At 45.0% G+C, this 20,983-nt stretch overlaps 1 protein-coding gene across 5 annotated transcripts; it reads left to right on the top strand.

The window, feature by feature from the left end:
• The first annotated feature begins 245 nt into the window (after window positions 1-245).
• On the top strand, window positions 246-19,365 carry LOC308063930 (interleukin-9 receptor-like). 5 transcript variants are annotated; one of them, XM_080387640.1, is made up of 10 exons: window positions 246-381; window positions 8,595-8,662; window positions 10,054-10,144; window positions 10,518-10,626; window positions 11,954-12,147; window positions 12,854-12,990; window positions 13,321-13,495; window positions 13,737-13,851; window positions 14,836-14,920; window positions 15,383-19,365. In XM_080387640.1, the coding sequence occupies exons 3-10, from the start codon at window positions 10,066-10,068 to the stop codon at window positions 15,932-15,934; spliced, it is 1,446 nt and encodes a 481-aa protein (XP_080243766.1). In that variant the 5' UTR covers window positions 246-381; window positions 8,595-8,662; window positions 10,054-10,065; the 3' UTR covers window positions 15,935-19,365. The 5 variants fall into 5 exon arrangements, with proteins under 5 accessions (XP_080243766.1, XP_080243768.1, XP_080243765.1 ...); XM_080387639.1 differs by lacking the exon at window positions 246-381 and adding an exon at window positions 586-4,175; XM_080387638.1 differs by lacking the exon at window positions 246-381 and adding an exon at window positions 586-7,556.
• Window positions 19,366-20,983: the final 1,618 nt, after the last annotated feature.

The raw sequence follows: 20,983 nt of genomic DNA, 5'->3' as shown, positions 1-20,983 counted from the left end.
TTTGGCTCTTTAAGCCCAGCTGTAACAGTTTGTTAATTTTGTAGAGTCCTAGCCCTGTCCATGGGGTATGATCAAAACCAATTTCTCCTATAATCATCACAGGACTGTGCATCCAAGAGACCAAACAACTCGGGTTTCAGAAAGACTTTGCCTTTGCAGGTGGAGTCTGGAAGTGAAAAGTCTTCAAAACACATATAATTTCAGGCAAACTCTTGCTACTAGGGCTTTCTACTGAATTAGCGTCTTTTCCAGCATTTTCCAAGCACTTTCACTGAAACATTGATCGACTTTTAGAACATGCAGGAATTTCAAAAATGTTGCTACCTGGATGTGCCTGCAACTCCATCTTCTGCCTTGGACCTGGTCTGCTGCAGTTAACAGGTCAGTAGCACAAATTTTGAGTGGTTTCTGCTAGCCAATAAAGCCAACCATGAAACTGCTATTTGCACTGTAACTGTGAATATGTTTCCCTCTGACATCTCTGTATCTCTGTTTAGGATAATTGTCTTTAAAAGTTACTGTAATGCTGATATTGAAGGTGAAGACCTACATCTTATGTAGGCACAGTGCTATTAACCCATGGGCTGCTTGGCTCCAGAAGATCTTATACTGAGAGAACCTTTGTGGTGAATGATGTATGTTTCCAGTGCAGTAACAATCTGTTGTTGCTGTGATACCAAAAAACTCTCTTCCCTCTCCCCATCTCTTGCCCAAGACTTTAGCCAACCCCACAGCTCCCTAAACGAGGGAGCACTGTAATGAAGAGAGGCTGCTTCTCTCACAGGTGAGTGCTGGGGAGGTTTTTTGTGCATCCACACCCCTGGTTTGGTTGTTAGAACAGCTGTGGTCTCTGCTGCATTGATTTTGAACCTACAGGGCTTAGCTTTGTCCATGTTGTTATTACTCCTTCAGTATACCCCTAGCTCAGAGGCTCCCTAGGCACTGCTCCAAGATACCAGCTTTTTGGTTCCTTCCTTTTTTTTAATTTTTCTTGCCGTCTTCTGTGATAAGTCATGGAAGGTGTTGTCTTAGCGTGGTTATCCATCCTTCCTTCTGTGTCGCAAGTACCCTGCATGCCCTCCCCGAGGGAGCAGAGGATCGGGCCGGCTCCACTCCCTTCCCTATGAGCTGAGCCTGCCCCGCACTGTCTAACAAGGGCTGATTGCACCGTGCTCATGTCTACAAGTGTGCACTGGGCAAAAGCATCACTGGTAGTTTGTAGCAGAGTCTTCTGCAGCTTCAGCTTGCAGCTATTTGCGCTTCAGAAACAACATTGTGGTAACTGGCCCCAGGCTGCTTAAGGGAGGAGGGAAAACCTGCCTCTCTTTCTAGGGCCTTTGCACCTCGTTTCTGTTAGTATGGTTGGCCCCAGGACTGCTCCTCCCAGGAGGAGCTGTTCCTGTTACTGCAACACTACCTCGCTGCGCAGCTGGTAGGTGGTGGTTTGGTGCTAATCGGAGGCAGACTTCACGGGCAGAGAAGAGCTCGCTTTGATATGTGCTGTAAGGATATTAAAATAAGGGCAACTGTTCCCTTTGAAGTAAGCCATAACCATTAAGCTTCTGGCCAATGAGTTGTTGATACTGTGAATGTGGAGGAGGTTGAGGTGGGCTTTTTTTCTGTGGCTCCCAGGAGCAAACTGCAAATGTCCCTGACCTAGCAATATCTAATTTAGAAAAACTGTGTTTCCCCAGGAATGCTAGGGCTGTTGGTAGTATTGCAAGTTGTGTTTTGTCAGTTTTTGGGAGGCCTCCGCGGCGCTCTCAAACAAGCCGTCTCTAAAGGCCTCACAGTAGCCCACCACGGCAGATTCCTGAATAGCCACGTGAAGCACAGGAAGGAGTTGTGATTGCGTTGTTTATGATTATGAGCGTGGTAAAGGCATTTGATGTTTAAGTGCTTGGCCAAGCAGCCTGCTTAAAAGAACAGAGTTTGCAATATGCTGCCTAAGCCCTTTACTGTGGAGGGGTCTGCTTAGATCGCCTGGTTACCTGAGCACGGCAGGAGCGGTGGCTAAGGTGAGGTTAGTCATGCACTGAGCAGTGCAATGAGGTAGTAAGAACATGCCAGTGGCACCACCCATGTGGACAAAGGCTTTAGATGGCTGTGGTCTGCTGTGCTTTGTGCAGTATTCACAACAGTCAGGGACATGATAGTGGACTTAAGGTGTTGCAGTGACCAGAACGGTGTCCTTTTACTGGGGGACTTGATGAGCAGAGGACAGGAGGGAGGTCAGATCTCACAGATTCTTGAGTGACAGCATGGTTGGAATACAGAAGTGGTCTTGGATTATAGCACTGATCATCCACTCTGATGGACTAACAACGTGTTCACTAGCCAAGCACTGAAGCAGGTAGACACAGAAATCCCAGTCTATATAAGTCTGAGTCTATATAGGCTCAAAAATGTGCATCACTGCACAAGCCAAGGAATGCAGCACAAACACAGCAAGTGCTGCATGTCCCAGTAGCTTCCATTGTAATGGGATGCTTCTGTCCCTTACTGTGTTCGCCTCTGTAGTGAGCCATAGCCAGAGGAGATAGTAAAGCATATGCATTCAGTCCAGGGTTGACAGTAGACAAACAGCGGGTGTCTATCCAAATGGAGCACTTTGGGGGAAAAAACAAATCACCCCAACCAACCAACCAAAACCCAAAAAACAAACAAGCAAACAAAAACTTAAGGTAGATGCAACTTAAAGCAAATCATCTGTTGAGAAACAATGTTCACCTCATGGAAGCTAATTGCGGGACAGGTGTGAACGGGTTCTATGGTTCCTAGAAAACATGAAAGAAGGATCTGGTGGCCTTTGGAGAGCAGAAGTTATGTTAATGGCCTTTGGGCTGAGTGGCACTTGGGGTAGGGGGGAAGCATGAAAAAAGGCAGCCTACAGAGAGCTGTGTTGTTCTTGTCAGGCATACTGCTCTGTATTTTGGAACAGTCATATGAAAGGAAACTGGGAAAAGAAGTTTGTGCTTTGCCATTTGAGCCAAACTGCTGCTGAACTCTTGTACTGAATTTTTTTTTCCTGTCTGCCCTGTAGGCAGAACATGGTAAAAGCTGTGGGTCTTACATGGCCGTGGCATCTTTATGGTGGCCTGTGGCAGTAGGCTGGGAAGGTGCAGGGGTATAATTTGTCTCTACATGAGACTAGATGTTTGCTCCTGCAGCAGGCAGCTCAGGCATCTGGACAGCTCTGAGGCAGCAGGTATTACTTACATGATACTCTGAAGGCTGCCTGCATTTTAGGAGCTTTCTGTTTCTGCTCCTGTCCAGGATTGTGGTAACCATAAGTTATGTGTCATACCCATTTAGACAGGTAACTGAGGCCTCGTGGGAGTTGGGAGAAGTCTTACTGGATGGGGAAGGCCCAAAAGGAGGTGTTGGGAGAAGCAGCGTATCTCACTCTGTAGTACCAGTTTGGAAATGTCTGTTTTCATTCCTGCATGGGCCCTGTTTTCCTGTCTTTTGGCCCTAAAGCTGATGCTGGCGGACCGTTGTTCAGCCTGTGCTTTGCCTGCTTCTCTCCCGTTCTCTGCCACTAGACCTGTGCGTGTGACTGGCTTGATGGACCCTGACGGTAACACTACACCTGCAGTGTTGGAGCTGGGTATGGAAAGATCTGTGCCTTACACACTCCAGGATTTGGGCATGGAAGCACTGCGGTGCTTGTTTGCCTCTGCTGCCAGAGCTCCCCTTTGAGCACGGTGCAGCAGCAGCCCGTGGAGGAAGTACAGGACAGGGCAGCTCAGGGATGCCTCGGGCATCTGAGCACAGCTGGGAGAGCCTGTGGGTGGAAGCAGTCTCTCCTCACATCCAGATAGGGCTAGGAGATGGCTTTAAGTCACTTAGGGAGCTCTTCTGTTTGCCTTTTTTATATAAATGTTGCAAGAAGGTACTTTCATATTCAGCAAATTACTTGGCTTTTAAAGTGTTAACTCTTTAACAGAAATTCCTCTGTTTCTCCATCACTCATGAGTAATTGCAGATGCAGCTACTTGAACTCAATCTGATGATCTGAACAGTTTTTCATTGGTCCTTGAGATTATCTTTAAAATCGGGCACAGTAAGCTCTGCTTTATTATGCTGCTGCTGCTACTGCCTGATCATCAAACCACACAACCTAACTATCAAGGGATAGAAGCAGTGCATAAAGTGAAGTTTCCTTTGAGCTGGTAAGACAGTTTAACATATTTCTGTGCTATGCGTCACAGTAAATAATGATAGGATAAATCTACTGAGCTAAGATATTGAAAAATAATTTCTTTACCTAGATGTGGAATTCTATATTGTTTCTTGTGCTAGGAACCTAGAGCAATAAAATCACCAGAAGGGTCTTTGCGCTTTTGTCCTGCTAGTCTGCTGAGCACAAACCCACACTGTTACGTTCATTCTGGTACAGATTGCGCTAGAAGGAAGCACCATCTTGAACAAATGATTTTCATGTGCTCCTCTTTGACTGAGATCAGTGTAAATGAATCTGACTGAAATAGATCCCAGTGTTTGGGACTGTGCAGACAAAAATATGCTTTTTAAACACATGTAAATACATGTATATACATATATTTTATGTGTGTGTGTGTCTGTATGAATATCACTTTGTTGCTTTAGTCATCCTTTGTAGCAGTTTTTTTTCAGCCTCTGGGATCCCGAGTCTGTCAAATGCAAAAGTACGTAGCAGTTCATGAGCATCAGATTGTGGAAAAATGGCTCCCCAAAGATGAACGGAGAAAAAGACTGGTTACATGGGCTTCTCTCTGATAATCTGTTCAGATAAGGGAATCTTGGTACTTTTTCCTTATTCTCCAGCAGTTCACATGCTGATCATGTGAGTCTACCATGTGCACTTGACATGCTTTGTCAGACGTGCTTAGGGGCCTAGGTATTCCAGGGGTAGATAGTCTTTTATTAATTGTTCTTAAAGAACCTACAAAATATTTTCTTGTAGGCAAGGATGGCTGAAGGAGTGTCCTTGACAAACAGTCACACTTAGTGCACGATGGATCACTCTGGAGTACGTGCACTTGGGGCTAACCTTAACAGACGGAGGGATGTGCATGTTGGTACAGACACACTATTGTCTGTCACGTTGGACTTCACAGGTGTGAGTCAGTGTCCTGCCTTTCTTTAGAGCCTGTTGGTGCTGCCTCTGGGAGAGATTTAAGCAAAGGAAGGAATTATGGCCAAGGGAGAGCAGGTCACTTATGACTAATTGCTAAGATGTCGGGAATGGGAACAGAGTGTCTGAGGGTCTGTGTCTGCTGTGCCTGCTCCCACTGTGCACCACTAATTGCATCTTGCTGTGAGAGGGAGAGCAAGCAGAGCACGTTTTGGAACAGCTCAGAGACACTGCCAAATCAAAACCTGAAGCTTCTGACTTCCTCTGAGTTTTAGGTGGGCATAGCAGACCTCACAAGTGAGCTGCAACAAGAAAAACTGCACTGACGAAACAACCTACTCTATATAAAAGCTGATGGCAGAGGTGGGATAGAACCTAGGAGTCTTGGCTGGCTGCTGTGGGCTGGCATTTAGTATCGCTACATGTATCAAAGGGTACTCGGGCATGTTGAAGAATTTTCGCACACGTGAAAATCCCTGCTCATGCTCTCGTATGACACTTCAGTTTCATGTTTTATCAGGCCTTTGTAAAGCTGATCTTGTCTTACTTGTAGTCATCCAAATGTTGGAGATGCAAAGGTCCTTTTTTGTGTCTGTCACTTTGATCCCATTAAATTTCTCTGCATAATTCTTCTTTCTCTTCTTTGTCACATCAAATATAAGCTTCTTGTCCCCACTTTCAAAGTCACTGACAGCCTCTCCTTGTCCTCTTGTCATCTCTCACTTCCCTATCAAGAAGTCAACTCTTTCTATGAAGCCAGCTTCCACCTCCCACTCACCAAATCAGCTCCTCCTAACCTTCCTCCATACTACTGCTTACACACCGAAGGTGCTGCCTACAATTCTCTTGAGCCACCTCAATCTCGCTCCAAGTCTCCACAAAGCTCTGCTTTGCTAAAACCCAGATGATATCTAGGCTACCCACACGCTGAGACTGTGCTGTCACCTTCTTGTATTGCTTCCCCTTTCAGGGGGATATATATAAAATAATTCATTTTACCCTAGAAATTCTTAAAAGCAAAGGTCGTCTGGGGTTAGCCAGAACTTTGAATGCAGATTTCTGGTAATACAAATGGGTATAGCAATAGCAGTCAATCACCTGTCTTTCTGTTGGTCAGCAGTTGAGAGCATTTAGAAAATGTGTTGTATAAATTCTGGTTAAAATGACTTGAAATTACTCTTGGGAAATGGAGGGAGCTGATGGAACCACAGGAGGGGAGGGGAAAGGTGTGGCTGCAAGGCCCCATTTCCTCGAGCAGAAGAGCTCTGCGCTGGAAATGTACAGAGAGGATGGAAACACCATTGCAACCAGCTTGAGACAGCTGGGGAACCTGAGGTCACTGGTCAGCTTTCAGTGCTAAGCCAACGCCTGGACTGGCAGCAGCATGCCTGGTATAACTTTTCGGGGCTTTCGCTCCGACATTTGGTCCCTTTCTTTCCTGTAGAGTGAAGGTGGCTCTTCTCACTTCCTCTGACACCTCCCACATCTACAGTTTTCACAGGGCTTTTCTGCCTTCACGCACAATTCAGCACTGTTGCAGAAACTGGACATTAGAACAAAAAAAAAAAAAGCATCAAGCAGGCTGGCTAGGAAGTAGATTTGTCTTCCAGTCCCCCAGCTGCTGTGATAGTGCTGCTGCAGCTAGCACTGGAGTGCCATCAAAGCTAAGAATTGGGGGTTTTGGTTTTTTAGATATCTTACCAAGATTTATGTACTACACGTCTTGGATCATGTTTAGGCGAGAGGTTCCAGCAATAAAGGTAGTTCCCCCTTGTACAGATTCTGCACTTTGTTTCTGTCTAACTGCATCTACCTTCAGTGTCCAACTACTGGATTATTTCTATCTTTTTCTGGTAGATTTAAAAAAAAAGAAGAAGAAGAAAAAATAAAATATTTTTACCTGTAATCTTCTTCCCGTGTAAGATACATCACAAGTGGTTTGAAATTACTACTTAGCCTTTCCTTTGGTTAATCAAAGAAATTTAGTTGTCTTTAATTGTTCATTTCTGAGGAAAGTTATCCAGGATTAAATAATTCTTATAGCCCTTTTCAGAACCATTTTCATCTTTTCAGCAACTTTTTGTTTAACGTGTGGAATGCAACAGAAGGAATGAACTAATAATGGTGTTACAAATGCTACATGTAGCTGCAATAACATTTATTTTAATTGGTATGTATCCACAGTCCTGTGTTAGCTTCTTTAATTGCATTAATGTACTGCAGAATCTTGTTCAGCTGGTTATGCGCTATTTCCCCAAACCATTTTCTGGTAAGCCTTTTGGAATTTAGTGTTCTATGATCTACTTATGACTAACGTTCAAGGCTTCTAACACAAAGATTTGCTTTTAAACATGCTGCATTTGTTTCCAGGTGAGCTAGAAAGCCGGGAAATGTCTGACACGTTTAAAACATTGCAGAACTGAACAAAGAACTTGGGGTGGGTGTGTTATCAAACTAGTAGCAATTACCTGGAAATGTTGTAGCGTGGTTTAGTTATCTTGACCTATGTTTGTTTGTGTGACTGAACAAGTTCTTGTGGGCACATGTATCATTCTGCTTAACGCAGCTCACTCTATTTCATATTTAGTCAGCCTTACTGTATCTGTCATAGGGATCATATGCAACCCTGATTAGAATGATAAGCAGAGGAGAGACTTCATGCCTCCCAGCCTCTCTCAGCTAAAATCAGCTAATGGCGACACTTCCTCTTGACAACCCCTGCTCTGAAGGTCTGCAGCAAAACAGGATATTTACCAAAACCCATAGATGAAGAGGTGGTGAAGTGGAAGCCAGAAAGATTCCTTTTCTCTTGATCGGTTTCTGAAATGCTGTAATTATTTTACTATTTAATTCAGAAAAGGGACACCACAAGCAGGCATAATTACAGGAAAGAGGTTGATACGTGAATGCTGCTGTCCAGCTTTGTGAAATCTGGGACTGGAAGAATACTCTTGGTCATGGAGTCCAGCTCCTGCTGCTGTAGGCATCAGATTGCTTAAATCCCTTCAGGAAGACAATCCTAATGATTGAAATACCACAACCCTTGCTAAGTGTAGGCTCTTTCTCACTTGCTCTTACTCAAAACTGCTTCAGACCCTTTGTTGGGTAGAAACCACGACCTTATTCTATAGCCAGGTTGTACCCATTCGGCCCTGTGCTAATGCCATACTTGTTGGGTTTTCTATCCTGACACTTCTCTCTCCCTTTTCCCCAGCTTCTGAAAGAGAGCTTATAACAACCAAAATTTGCCAGGGTTTTTTTCTTTTTGCAATAACTAAGCCAAGCTCCTTCAAGACAGAACATTTCTCACAGCTTCTCGTTACCCCAGCCCTAGAGCTCAGTTCAGTGTCCATGCTGGGCAAGCAGCACAAACACTTTTGCTCCGATATTTTTTTTAATTTGCAAGTGACTGTTTTAGTCTGTACGTATTAGCGGTCTCTGCCTACAAACTCATTCCGTGTTTTCTGGGTTCCAGGCTGAGTCGTGGGCTCCTTAAAGCAGCACACTACCTGCGGGGGTGCTGAGCTTGTTTGCTGCATTAAGGTAACAGCAAATATTGCAAACTGGAAGCATCTTAAAAAAACACCATCTATTCCTGAGTAGATCAGGTCAGGATTCTTCATATTAAACTTTGCTGGAAAATCATGAAATCAGAAACTTTGTCATAAAAAGTACCATCTTAAATGAAAACTTAATCAGGAAAGAATTCACAGAATGGAATTTCTGATTAAAAAGAGAGTCCAGCATAACCTTGTAGAGAGATAACATTCTGTATTGCAAAGGATACACTTCAAATATCCTTATACAACCCTTCAGTAAGTTGGGGTAATGAACCTAAGTGGCCCTAAGTATTCTACATACCTGGTGAGGGCTTTGACCAGGAGTATATCAGCTGTTCCTTCTGCTTCTGCCTTTGGGAGTTTTCTTTTATGGCAAGGAAGTACTTAGGGGAAGGAAAAATGATCCCAAGATTCCCACACTGCAGATAAGCAACTTGGTTATCTGCCTGGAATTGTAGCTTCTCGTGTGTGTGTGTTTGAGAGAGGGAAAAATATGACAGGTCTTAGTTTTGTTCAGATATGAAATGGGTGAATTTCTAAAACAAAAAATGTGTAGGGTAGAACACCCATTTCTATCCCAGCTTTTGCTCCTGAACTGGAACCTTTTCACACTAGTTCAGGACAACTCCAAGTGGCCTGAAGGAAAGGTTCCCTCAAGTTTTGTGACACCAGTGAGTCAAGCACGTGTTCCTCTAGTGAAGAGAAAGGGAAGGTGCAGCAGACCAGTTACTCAAAAAAAAACAACCCCGAAACCCAAACAAAAATCCCCCACTTCGTTGAAGGCAGGCAGCAGTGTTTGTGGTGTAGGTGGCTTTCAGCAGATGACTACTGCTGATGGTCAAGCTCATGAGAGAAAAATCTATTGAAGCCTTCAATCTGCAGAAATTATGTCTGGTCCAGGAGGCCCCTGAGCTACAAACGTCTGGAGGCTGAGAGTGTTCTCAGGGAAGAACATCTATGCTTCCTCTGTTGCTATGGTTTTCTCTAAGCATCTGGTTTTGGTTACTGTCAGAAAGAGGATACAGGGAAACATGAATGTTCCAACCGACTGTGGCTCTCTGCTGCTCTTAAATTGACATAAACCATATGCCTAAAAGTGCAAGAAGGAAGGAAAGATGGAATGCTCCCACGCCCCTGATCAAATGGCTGGAATTAAAGATTTCCTTTCAGGCAGCTGGTGCTTTAGATTCCTATGCAAAGTACTACTTACTGCCATGAGAGCAGCTCCTATAGAAGAAACAGTATAGCAGAGTTGGTGCCCAATCTGACAGTCAGGGTCAGCTTGTGTCAGAGCTGGCAGAAGCATGTAGCTAAAGCTTCAACCTGCTGGTACAAATACGAACAAAACTGCTTCTAACACTTGTTCTATTTTAGATACTGCCTGGGATGGGAGGAGATGTGTGGCAGCTGGGCCTCCAGCTGTGCGTTACTGCTGTGCTGCTCTTTGGTGGAGGAGGAGAGAGAGGTAAGAGGAGATCTGGAACAGGTCCACTGTGGGGAGAGGCACGTGCATGTGCTTGTTTTTCATCCACAGCCCCTGAAGTATGCAGCGCAAGATCTTGCGACTGCCCTTTCCCAGGTCCTGGGGACCAGTACAGCTGGCTGGCAATGCCAGGCCTGTGGAGCTGAGCACATACTGGTCAAGCTGGGCAGCAGAAACATGTAGCCACTGCCCAAGGTTCCTGCCCTCAGGTCTTAGACTCATCTCGTGCAGTGAAGTGTGGTACAAGAGAGGAAGAACATTTTGAGGAAGGACAGATGAGGTGTTGCTAGAGGAAGTACCGAGCAAGGCCTCCACAGGTGACACCCGACTGCAGCTCTGTCTCCTTCCTCTGCAGAGCTCCCTGGCAGCTTGAGCTGCCTGAATAACTACGTGACTACCGTGAGCTGCATGTGGGCAACATCGGAACCTGCGGGCAATGGACCTTTCCACCTGCACTTCACCAAGTAAGAGCTGCACACCGAGCCGTCCGTGGCAGCCCCCGTGCTGGCACAGGCAGGACAGCACTGGAGCAGATGGGGCCCGGCCGTGGGCTTCGCCCCCCCCCCAGCAGGACAGCTGTGGCACGGCTAGCTCTGCTGCCCCATCACCCCGTACCTGGGCTGCCCTGGAAGCTGCCCCCTCTCGCCTGCTGTGGGCCCGCAGCCCGGCAGGTGCTGCTGGGGTCCGGTGTGGTGGGTCCCTGGCCCCGCATTGCCGCCTCCGCTCCCCACCACCTGCGCACTGCCAGAGCCCACCCTACATGAAGCTGCCTCATCAGTTTCTAATAGCTTCTTGTTGCCTAGAAATTTAACCCCTAGTGGTTTAATCTAAATGACTTAATATATATACACAAAAGGATTTTGAAAGTCCAGTGAGTTATAAGCTTTAATAACAGTCTTAGAATATTATGTGAATAATTTTTCCTCTAGCAGAAGGAATGAGGTGAATAGTTTGCTTATTATCCTATCACCAGGCATTGTGATGTGCTAATTTGGGGTGAATATGTTTAGATTATGTAATAACATTGCCGTGACTACCAATAACTAGTGAACTGTTACAGGAGGGAAAGCCACACTGACATTAGATGCCTCATACATTCTGGTAAGGTAAAGTCAAAAATAGCCCAACTTTTAATGATACTGGATTTTATATCTATAAAAAAACGCCAAGCTGATAAACTGTGGTATCCCAGTTTATTGCAGGGTCACATGCACCAAGAAAAATTTGGTAACAACCAGCTACATTAGATAATTTAATATTAGAAGACTGTTCTTTGGAGCTATTTCCCCAAGATGAAGTTTTCTGTCATTCATCCTGTTACGCTGTGCTGAAGCTTGTGAATATTAAAAAAAAAAACCCAACAACAACAAGCAAGCAACAAACCGACCTCTGACATGTTTTGCCATCGGTACTGGTGTGTTCATAGCGAAAGAGGCTTTGTGCTGTGCACTTTAACTGTCCACCCACTCCTACCCCCCTATACCAGCTGCTTTCCTGGCAGCAACACGCAGGAGCCCCCTTTCAGAGGGCGCAGGGGCAGGTACTGGGCTCTGCGTGCAGCGCCTGGGAGGCCTGGTGCTCTCAGAGTGAGGTTATGAAGGTGTCTCCTTCCTCCCTCTTCAGCCCGGCTGTCCAGCCAGCTTTAGCATTGCTTTCTCTGCGGTCTGCACTGAAGAGGTTCATGCACTTCCAGAATGTGGTGCTGCACTAAGCTGCCACCCATCTTTCATAAACTGAAAAGCACTTAATCATATGACTTAAAAGAAACTTTCGGCCCTTTTATTCTTCTAGCCTCTGGTCAAAGGGCCACAACGCCAGCTGCAAACTGACTGCCAGAGAGAACGTGCAGAATCAGTACCACTGCACAATCCATTTAGCCAGCCAGATCTTGGAAACAGATGGTTATAGAGTCTCTCTCCAAGGCAACTTCTTTGGACGTAATCACACGTACATTACCTTTCCAGAGTACAATCCCCGCAAGCACAGTAAGTATGAACCAGGGCAGCTGTGAGCTGAGGCTCTGCCTAGCAGCTTTGTGGTAGGTCTGATAAGCTAACAAAGGGTGTCTCAAAGACAGCAAGTGAAAATAATGTAAACAAGCCAGACTATTCATCCCTGGAGAGTGCACTATGTGGACTTAATCAGTCAGGATGTAGTTCCAGTGTTTCTCCATTCTGAGTTTCCCAGGACTTCAGAGAGGGCTGACTCTGGAGCATCTTTCACTCTTATTTCTCATCTGCATCATGTTTTCTTGTGCCATGGATAATGTACAATTGGATTGCCTTTATAGTTGGGTGGGGTTTTTTTTCTAAGAAATGAAGTAATGAGGAATCAAAGGTGTGGATCTAATTCAATGTCCCATGGCCTAGTACTTCAGAGAAATGCTCTAGTATGCAAAATCTCAGAGCCTGTCTACATCAGTAGTATGTTGGAAGAGGAGAATGTGACATCCAGAGTTGTTGTTTGCTTGCAGGACTATCCCCAGGGGCTATTGGAGTTACCAGTAATTTATCTCAGTTCTGTAGCTATTCTGACCTACCCTGTAAGCTAATTTGGTATATTGCTGGTCTTAGTATCACTCTTCAGACCCAGCTTTATCTTCCAAGACTTTAGTGAGTCTAGTATTATGCATCTCCTTCTGTGGTGTTCATGTCCCAAACACAATGAAAAAATCTACTTCTCTATTTGCAGTAAAACTTGATCCACCTTTGAACATCCAGAGCAATGTCACTGCCAGCAAGTGTCAGATATGGTGGAGTGTGCCGTGGTACCTCGTTGACATTCTTCAATATGAGTTGCAGTATAAGGAGTACAGCATGTCCTGGGAGGCAAGTGGATGAGGCGCACACTGATACTGCCTTGCTTTTTGGGCGCAATGGCCTTGCCACTCAGCTCGGGGCCTTCTGGCAGCTGACTGTTTAAGCTGGCCTGGTTTCCCACATCAAGGTGGAAAGATTTTATATAAAACATCCATACTGAAGATCAATAAATCTTCTTCTCCTGAACCCTGCATTCAGGAATCATCCACCATCATGCACGCCCCCTTCTTGCATCCAAGAAAAGAGCATTTGGTAAAGGGGGAAAACAAAAAAAGAATATTTAAAAGAGCATCCCTTTGCCCAGCCTTGTTAACAGAAATTCTTTGTAATACTTTATAGGTCGCATTGAACAAGACACTACCCAGTTCACTGCCACAGATAGAAATTGAAGCCACAGAGCTTCGCAGTGGCATTGTTTATGTTGCACGAGTTCGCTGCAAAGTTTCTGAAAATGAGGATTCATACCAGAGTCAGTGGAGCGAGTGGAGCCAGACAACAGAGTTTCAGAAACCAGGTACAAAGAATGTCGTTTTACCTTGATTCATGTCTTTTCATGTCCATGTTCCAAAAAAAGGAAGACACCTGCTAAAATGAAGCTTTTCAAATCAGAACCAGCTTCATTCAAGCTTTCATAGCCAAATCACTTTCCTTGAGGTCTTTTGCAGCCTGTTTCATTTGCATTGCTTGGTTATTTGGTATTCTATCCTGACTTCCAGACTTTCTATCTGTTATTTTTGTACTGATTCTTTTCCTAGGTGTACTAGAACTGTCTGAAAAGAATGTAAATACCAAAACTATGCAGTTCTTGTTCATTCCTCTGAGTTTTGGCACTGTACTCTATTTATTTTGGAACTGCAAGTTTTCTTCAAGGTATGTTTCAGTTGTTCAGTAAGTTTGCCTTGATCTTCGCACCCTGAAGACGGTAAATCAAATGTCCTTAGATCCCTTTTGCTTCCTATTTCTGCTGCACAGACTCAATCATTTTCAAAAGCTCTTTTGACATCTTGGGACATGACATGTTTCCTTGGCTGATGATAGTTAATGACCTACTACACAATTCTTAAGGAAACCAAAGTGTCTTTGTGGCACCCAAGCTTAGCTAAAGCTCAAGGTTGAGGGTCTTTTGCAGTTAAAGAAATTTAAACCCATGGAATTTTTTTTTTTTAAGTTTCATGTAGATAAATTAAAATTGCATGTACCAGCAATCTGCAAACATGGTTAAACTGATGTCAGTGTTAAGCCACTTGTGACATACAAGGGGAAAAAGTGTCTCTAGAATCTTGGTTCACCCATCTCAGCAATTTTTTATGCTGGCAGAGCAAAGGTAAAACCTCTTACTCTCTTCTGCCTTGACATACATTATTATGCCCCATATACATGTCGCTCTTGGAGAAACAGAATACATGATGTCCATATGATAAAATATTTTTACAGGATAGACCCTAGTAAAGGGACTAGGATGTCTGGCAGAATTTCTCTGTCTAAATGTAATGAAACTAGAACTCTCTAAAACACCTCCAGAAACAATGGTTTAGATCAAATAAGTTGCTAAAGAAGCGCATAAATAGCTCAGTGCATATAATGAGTAATAGACTAGTACTGAGTTTGTGGCATATTCCATTCCTCAGAAACTTTGAAGACTCTGCTTCAGGCTAGAAACATTAAATGCACGCACAGGAGGCAGACAAACAATTGCATAAGATGTCAGAAACCATACGAAATGGGCTTCTGCAATCTTTCTAACATAAGTGTGGGGCTTTCATCTAATCAGTGTGCTATATCATCAAGACAGAATATGGAAAAATTGTCAGGTTTTGTTTTTAATTTATTTTAAGTGTTGTTTTCTCACTTCAGGGCAAAAAGCCTGTCCTGCTTTAACATTCCCACACCAGCTGCTTTCTTTCAGCCGCTCTATAATTTGCACAATGGGAATTTTAAGGTAAGAAATAAGTTTCATTTCTTTCTTATGACCCTCAGTTCTTGAGGGGAGGATTTATTTTTCCCCTGGGATTAATCATTCTAGCTCCTGAGCAGAGTTACTGACACATGGTTCTGGTCTTCCTGGGAATTTAGTTTGTCAGTTTCCTGCCTCCACATACTAGCTGCACCACCAGAGCTTCTGTCCAGCTTCTCTTTCCTTAAAACAAAACCCCTCCAGTGACTCACTCCCAATCCATGCTGAACTTGGAAGGTGCACCCTGTCTTTGCAAAGCCAAAGCTATACAAGCAGCTTGCAGTATATTCCATGAAATTAGCCACTAGATTCTCTATCCTATTACTTTGCCCAGTAGACTTGCATGAAACCTCTGGATTATCGTGCCAAAGCCATAGGGAAAGAACAGTTATTTAAAAAATTCCAACTCTAAGCAAAATGTCCTGAACTTACTGATACTTTTACTAGGACTGGGTTGGACCTAATGAGGCTTGCAGCCAGCTTGGAAAAGAAGAGGCCAGCAACTCAAACAAAGTGACTGCAGATGGAGTTTCTGATCTCAACATCCAAGAACAGATTTCCCAGATATCCTTGAAACCTATGGAAAGCACAAATCTGGTTGCTGCAGAAGAAAACTCTGCATTTGCTTCAGGTCCAAGCCAGCAGTATGTCCCCAGCAGGTATGTAAATGCAGAAGAGATAGAAATGAGGCTAGGACTGTTGTTTGCACAAACCCATGCTGATGATACAGTTGGCCTGAAAATCTCTGAAATAATTAAAACCAACCTTGAGAACCCTAGCATGGGAAGGAATTACCCCTCTCACCCAACGCATGGCAAGGGTGACTTCCTTATGCTTCAGGAGCCTTCAGAGATAGCAAGTGTGTCCTTCAGCAGCAGTGACTATTGTACCTTGTGTGACGATGATACCACAGGAGGTCTGATTCCTGCTGAACTACTGAAGCTCTCCAATGGCAATAATCTTGTCAAACATCAGAACGATCAGAGTAACCTTCCCTGAGGAATACTGCCTACAAAGATCTTTCTGCTGTCCTCTCACCTCCCAACACTGTCTTCACAAGTGGCTTAAATGGTAACTGTGCAGACAATTACACACATATATGATTTTTAGGTAAATCCTCAATTTCTGTACTTCAAAAGAAGGTTGTGATCAACTCCTCTAGCTTGCAAATACTACCCCTATAAGCATGGCAAGGCCCAACTCCAGCAACATCTGCAGTCTCAGGAGACACGTGACCATTCCCTTCCCTAAATCAACTTCCTGGCAGCAGCAGAAATCCAGCAACCCCCTAGCTGCAGCAGCAGACCTGCTGTTTTTCTTCAGGAAGCGCTACTGGAATTGTCTGCCTCTCAGAAGCCACAATGTTTGCAATGTACTGAACAACAGTTTAAACGCCATCTTTATTTTAAAATTTGGTGGCTTGCTACAACAGGGTTACAGCATTAGTGGATAAAGGAAGAGCAACTGATGTCATCTGCCTGGACTTGTGCAAAATATTTGACACCATCTCGCACAACATTCTTGTCTCTAAATTGGAAAGACATGGATTTGACAGATGGACCGCTCAGTGGACAAGGGGACTGGCTGGTTGGTCAAACTCAAAGGGCTGTGGTCAATGGCTCAATGTCCAAGTGGAGATCAGTGACAAGTGGCATCACCCAGGGGTTGGTCTCAGGACTGGCGCTGTTTGATATCTTGGTTGACAACACAGGCAGTGGGACTGAGCAGGTCTGCTGACAGCACTGAGCTGTGTGGTGCAGTCAACATGCCGGAGGGAAGGGATGCTGTCCAGAGGGACCTTGACAGGCTTGAGAGGTGGGCCTGTGCAAACCTCATGAAGATCAACAAGGCCAAGTGCAAGGTCCTGCATGGGAGTCAGGGCAATCTCAAGCACAGATACAGGCTGGGCTGAGAATGGATTGAGAGCAGCCCTGAGGAGAAGGACTTGGAGGTGTTGGTGGATGAGAAGCTCAACGTGACCCAGCAGTATGTACTTGCAGCCCAGAAAGCCAGCCGCATCCAGGACTGCATCAAAAGCAGTGTGACCAGCAGGTCGAGAGAGGTGATCCTCCCCTTCTACTCTGCTCTGGTGAAATCCTACCTGCAGTGCTGCATCCAGCTCTGGACCCCCAGCATAAGAATAACACGGACCTGTTGGAGCAAGTCAAGAGGAGACCACGAAGATGATCAGAGGGCTGGAGCACCTCTCCTATGAAGACAGGCTGAGAGAGTTGGGGTTGTTCAGCCTGGAGAGGAGAAGGCTCTGCAGAGACCTTATAGCAGCCTTCCACTACCTAAAGGGGTCTTACAAGAAAGCTGGAGAGGGACTTTTTACAAGGACACGTAGGGACAGGACAAGGGGGAATGGCTTTAAACTGGAAGAGGGTAAATTTAGATTACATGGAAGAAACTCTTCACTGTGAGGGTGGCGAGGCACTGGCACAGTTGCCCATCCACAGGATGCCCCATCCCTGGCAGTGTTCAAGGCCAGGCTGGATGGGGCTTGGAGCAACCTGGGCTGGTGGAAGGTGTCCCTTGGAACGAGATGGTCTTTAAGGTCCCTTCCAACTCAAACCATTCTAGGATGGATCCTTCCAGTGGAAGACAGAGAACTACTATCTAGGAAGGAGGCATAACGTGGGCTCTGGTCAAGCATTTGAAGCCTTTCATTTCCTGGGACTACTAAGTTCATGCTCTGTGTACCATCTGCAACTAGAACAAAGTAGTCAGTATTTTCCCCTTTCTTTTATTTCTGTTCAGTTTTGCCAGAGGAAACATTTCAAAAGATATTTAAGTAATACTTGTAAGCCACTAAGGAGTTGAAAATGTTCTGTGACAAAGACTTTGGTTTAGTTTTGGTTTTGGATTTTGGTGGTGTATTTTTGTTTTTTTTTTTTTCCTTGAAGTGACTAAAGTAAAAGAACTAACACACTATGATTATTCAGAAATAAATAAAACAGAGGAATAATGTAAACTTCCATTTTTCAGAAGTTAGTGTCTGAGAGCTTTGGAAAGAACTTTAGAAAACATTAACTATATTAATCATTAGTAAAAGTTGGTTTGAAAACATCACAGAAGTAGGAGAGGGAAGAACTAAACGCTCTCCCTAGTTTGCAGACTAAAGCACTAAGCCAGTACTGCTGCTACCACCATCAACAGAAAAAGGGATAAGAAGGCTCCTGAGTGAAGACATATTTTACAGCTCATAAAGCCAAGGGGGACCAGCATGGTGAGCTTATCCCATGGTGTCTAGCATGTGAGCACCAGTATAGTTCTGTTAGTGCCCACCCAATAGCTATATCTCTGGTGAAATATTCGTGTTACCAGTAATGAGTAATAGAAGCTGTATCTCTGTTCCATCTTCTGCTGTTTAGTCATCTGCATGCTCATTTCAAGAGGGGTAAGAAGATCAGACTGCATGTTTCTTAACAGTATAAGTACTGCAGCACTGATGCAAACTCATTTTGAAAGAGCAGCAAACAAGTCACATTAAGACACAGCACTCAACCTGTTGTGCCCTCTCAGTTAGGGTGACTTGTCTTCATGGTATGGCTTCTAATGCCTCACAGTGAAACGCAGGTGTCAAATAATGGTGCTTGGCATGCTGAACCACTCCCTGCAGCCCTGAGCTTCAGGGCCTTAAGATCATTGATCTGCAAACTCCCGCTCAAAGGTGCAGGAGCCTAGCCTGTGAAAGCAATCTTTTTTCCTGAGACTGCCATTAGTCAATGGCCAAATAAAGCCATAAATCTTTTCCTGGTTAAGTATGCAGATAGGAGGAGAGTCATTCCACAGACAAGAGAAACAAGCTTCCTCTTTTTAGTTTACTTTTGTTAAATTTGATCATTGTGTAAACAAAGGACAGAGAATGTTGGTTAGACTCGGAGCAGCACCATCTTATGAAGTACCCAATGTGAGCTGTTGTTGATAGCTCCACAGCCCTATCACTCCATCTTTCCTGTATCGATGTGCTCCTGTGAGTCATGAAATCCTGTGCTGCAGAAGTCTATCACCACAGGCCTTTCCAGACATACATAGTCCCTTGAGTCTCCCAGCACCCCTCAGCAGAGCATATGCTCTTTCACAGACCTATCCACATGTTCGCTCATCTAACCAGTAAAGACACCAAAAATGATAAATAATCTGTTTAATGTTCGCTAATTTAATCGAATCTGCAGATCTGCGCCTGTTAAAGGCACAGCGATTCTGTAGACAGAGGTGCTTATCGATTGCAGAGATTTAAACTATCAGTTCTAGAGCAAGAACTATAATATTTGACAACATAGATATTTATGTACTGGTGATCATAATTGGAAAAGAGGAGGGGATGTTCTTTTTATGGTAGGAAAGGAAATGAATGCACAGGGGATTTTGTTTCTTTGCTTTTAATAACATGTAAACCAAGGATTAAATTGCAACACGGGACTACAGCACTTGGATTGCTTCTTCTTTGATGCTCAAGGACCCTAGTTAATTGAGAAAACCCCAAATCTCAGTGTCAAATCTTACCATTTTAGGGCTGATGAACAGATTGATTTGATCAACATTCTTCCCATTTTCAGTGCATATTGGAGCACAGCGCAGAAACTGCTGTGATAGCATCAGCTCTGGATTATCATGTGCATGCACAACAGCCCAGTATTATGAGATATTTGCCTCTGTCTAGAAGCAGTATATTTATATTGATATGGTACTGCAGGCCCAACACAATGTGGTTTTTTTGAGCTAAGCTGATTCACATGAAGCCTAGTATAGGCAGTGCCAGAGCATAGCAGTAACAGTGATTGCTGTCTAAATGCAAGTAATGAGTTAGTTGTCTTTTGTATTATCTCTGTCGAACACGGTCTGCCAAATGCTGAAAAAATTGTAAGCCATAGGCAAGTCTAAATAAAGCATTAGTTGAAGAAAGGAATTAGGGCATTGATGTGGACAGCCTAGTGAAGACTTTTTCATAACATACTTTTACATCCAAAACCAGACAACAGATAAATTGAGAATGAGATTCACAGTACTAGAGAAAAAAAAATTAGGAACGCTTTCACATAAATCAATAGCATGCCTCACCTCGTGTCAGTGTGCACAAGTGGATACCCATCTTTATAACAAGATTACGGTTTTCAATAGCTTGCACAGTGGTTCCCACAGCTCAATATACCGCAGGAGTAGGTGCACCAGTGCCAACAGGTAAGTAATACAGCTTTTGATTCCTAATACCAGTTATCTTCTTTAAACAGCTGAAGATCATATATGCCATTGGAAGATTACTGACCTTGCCTTCTTGTCCTAAAACTCTGCGCTGCTGCTACCACCAAACTGAAGTTTTTTGTCTGCTGGAGATAAGGATGAAGTTAGTTATTTAATCGGCGTTCTGTGGGAGGGATAAGACAGGATGCATTCTTTCCTGGCTGGGAAATCTCAGACCAGCTCTGAGGAAACAAATGCAGCCAGCCTAGCAGGATTTCTGGGGCCAGGTAGTCCAGTGACATGGAAGTCACCTGCCAATCTGATGGAACTTGTGCAGGGAGCTGAGGAGACGCCCAGGCTTTGTCCATAGCGTGCCCGTCTCGGGTATTCTGATGTTTGCGATAGTCAGTTTTCCCACTGCTGCGATACAGCTGCTTGCAGGTGCAAACTGGCTGTTAACAATGCACCTGCCTCTCCGCCTGAGGCCCGGCGGCTACGTGACTGCGCCCCGCTGCGGCGGGCACCGCAGCGCCTCTCCCCGCTGTCACCGGTCAGGGGCTCCGCGCGGCCCGCTCGGCCTCAGGGCCTGGGGGCGCCGCGCCGCCTCCGCTTAGGCCCGAGCGACGCGGTTTGCCCTCGGCGGTGGCCCCGGGGGGCTCCACGGCTCCGGGCTGTAGGTAGGTTGCACTGCGGGTGGCCCCCCCGGGCGGATGCTGCAGCTCCAGCCCTCTGGCCGCCCCCGCGCCTAGCCCTGCGCCCAGCCCTACCGCCCCGTCCCGCCGGCACCCCCACCGCTCCGGGACCCCCGGCCGGGCCGGGGCACTGGGGTCTGCAGCGCCCGCGAGCCCTGTCAGCAGCGCCGCG

This window comes from Falco punctatus, assembly GCF_963210335.1.
Source record: "Falco punctatus genome assembly, chromosome: 4".
In the NCBI taxonomy this organism is placed as follows: Eukaryota; Metazoa; Chordata; class Aves; order Falconiformes; family Falconidae; genus Falco; species Falco punctatus.
Note: the sequence above shows the minus strand (reverse complement) of the source record. Positions and strands in the feature narration are given on the sequence as shown.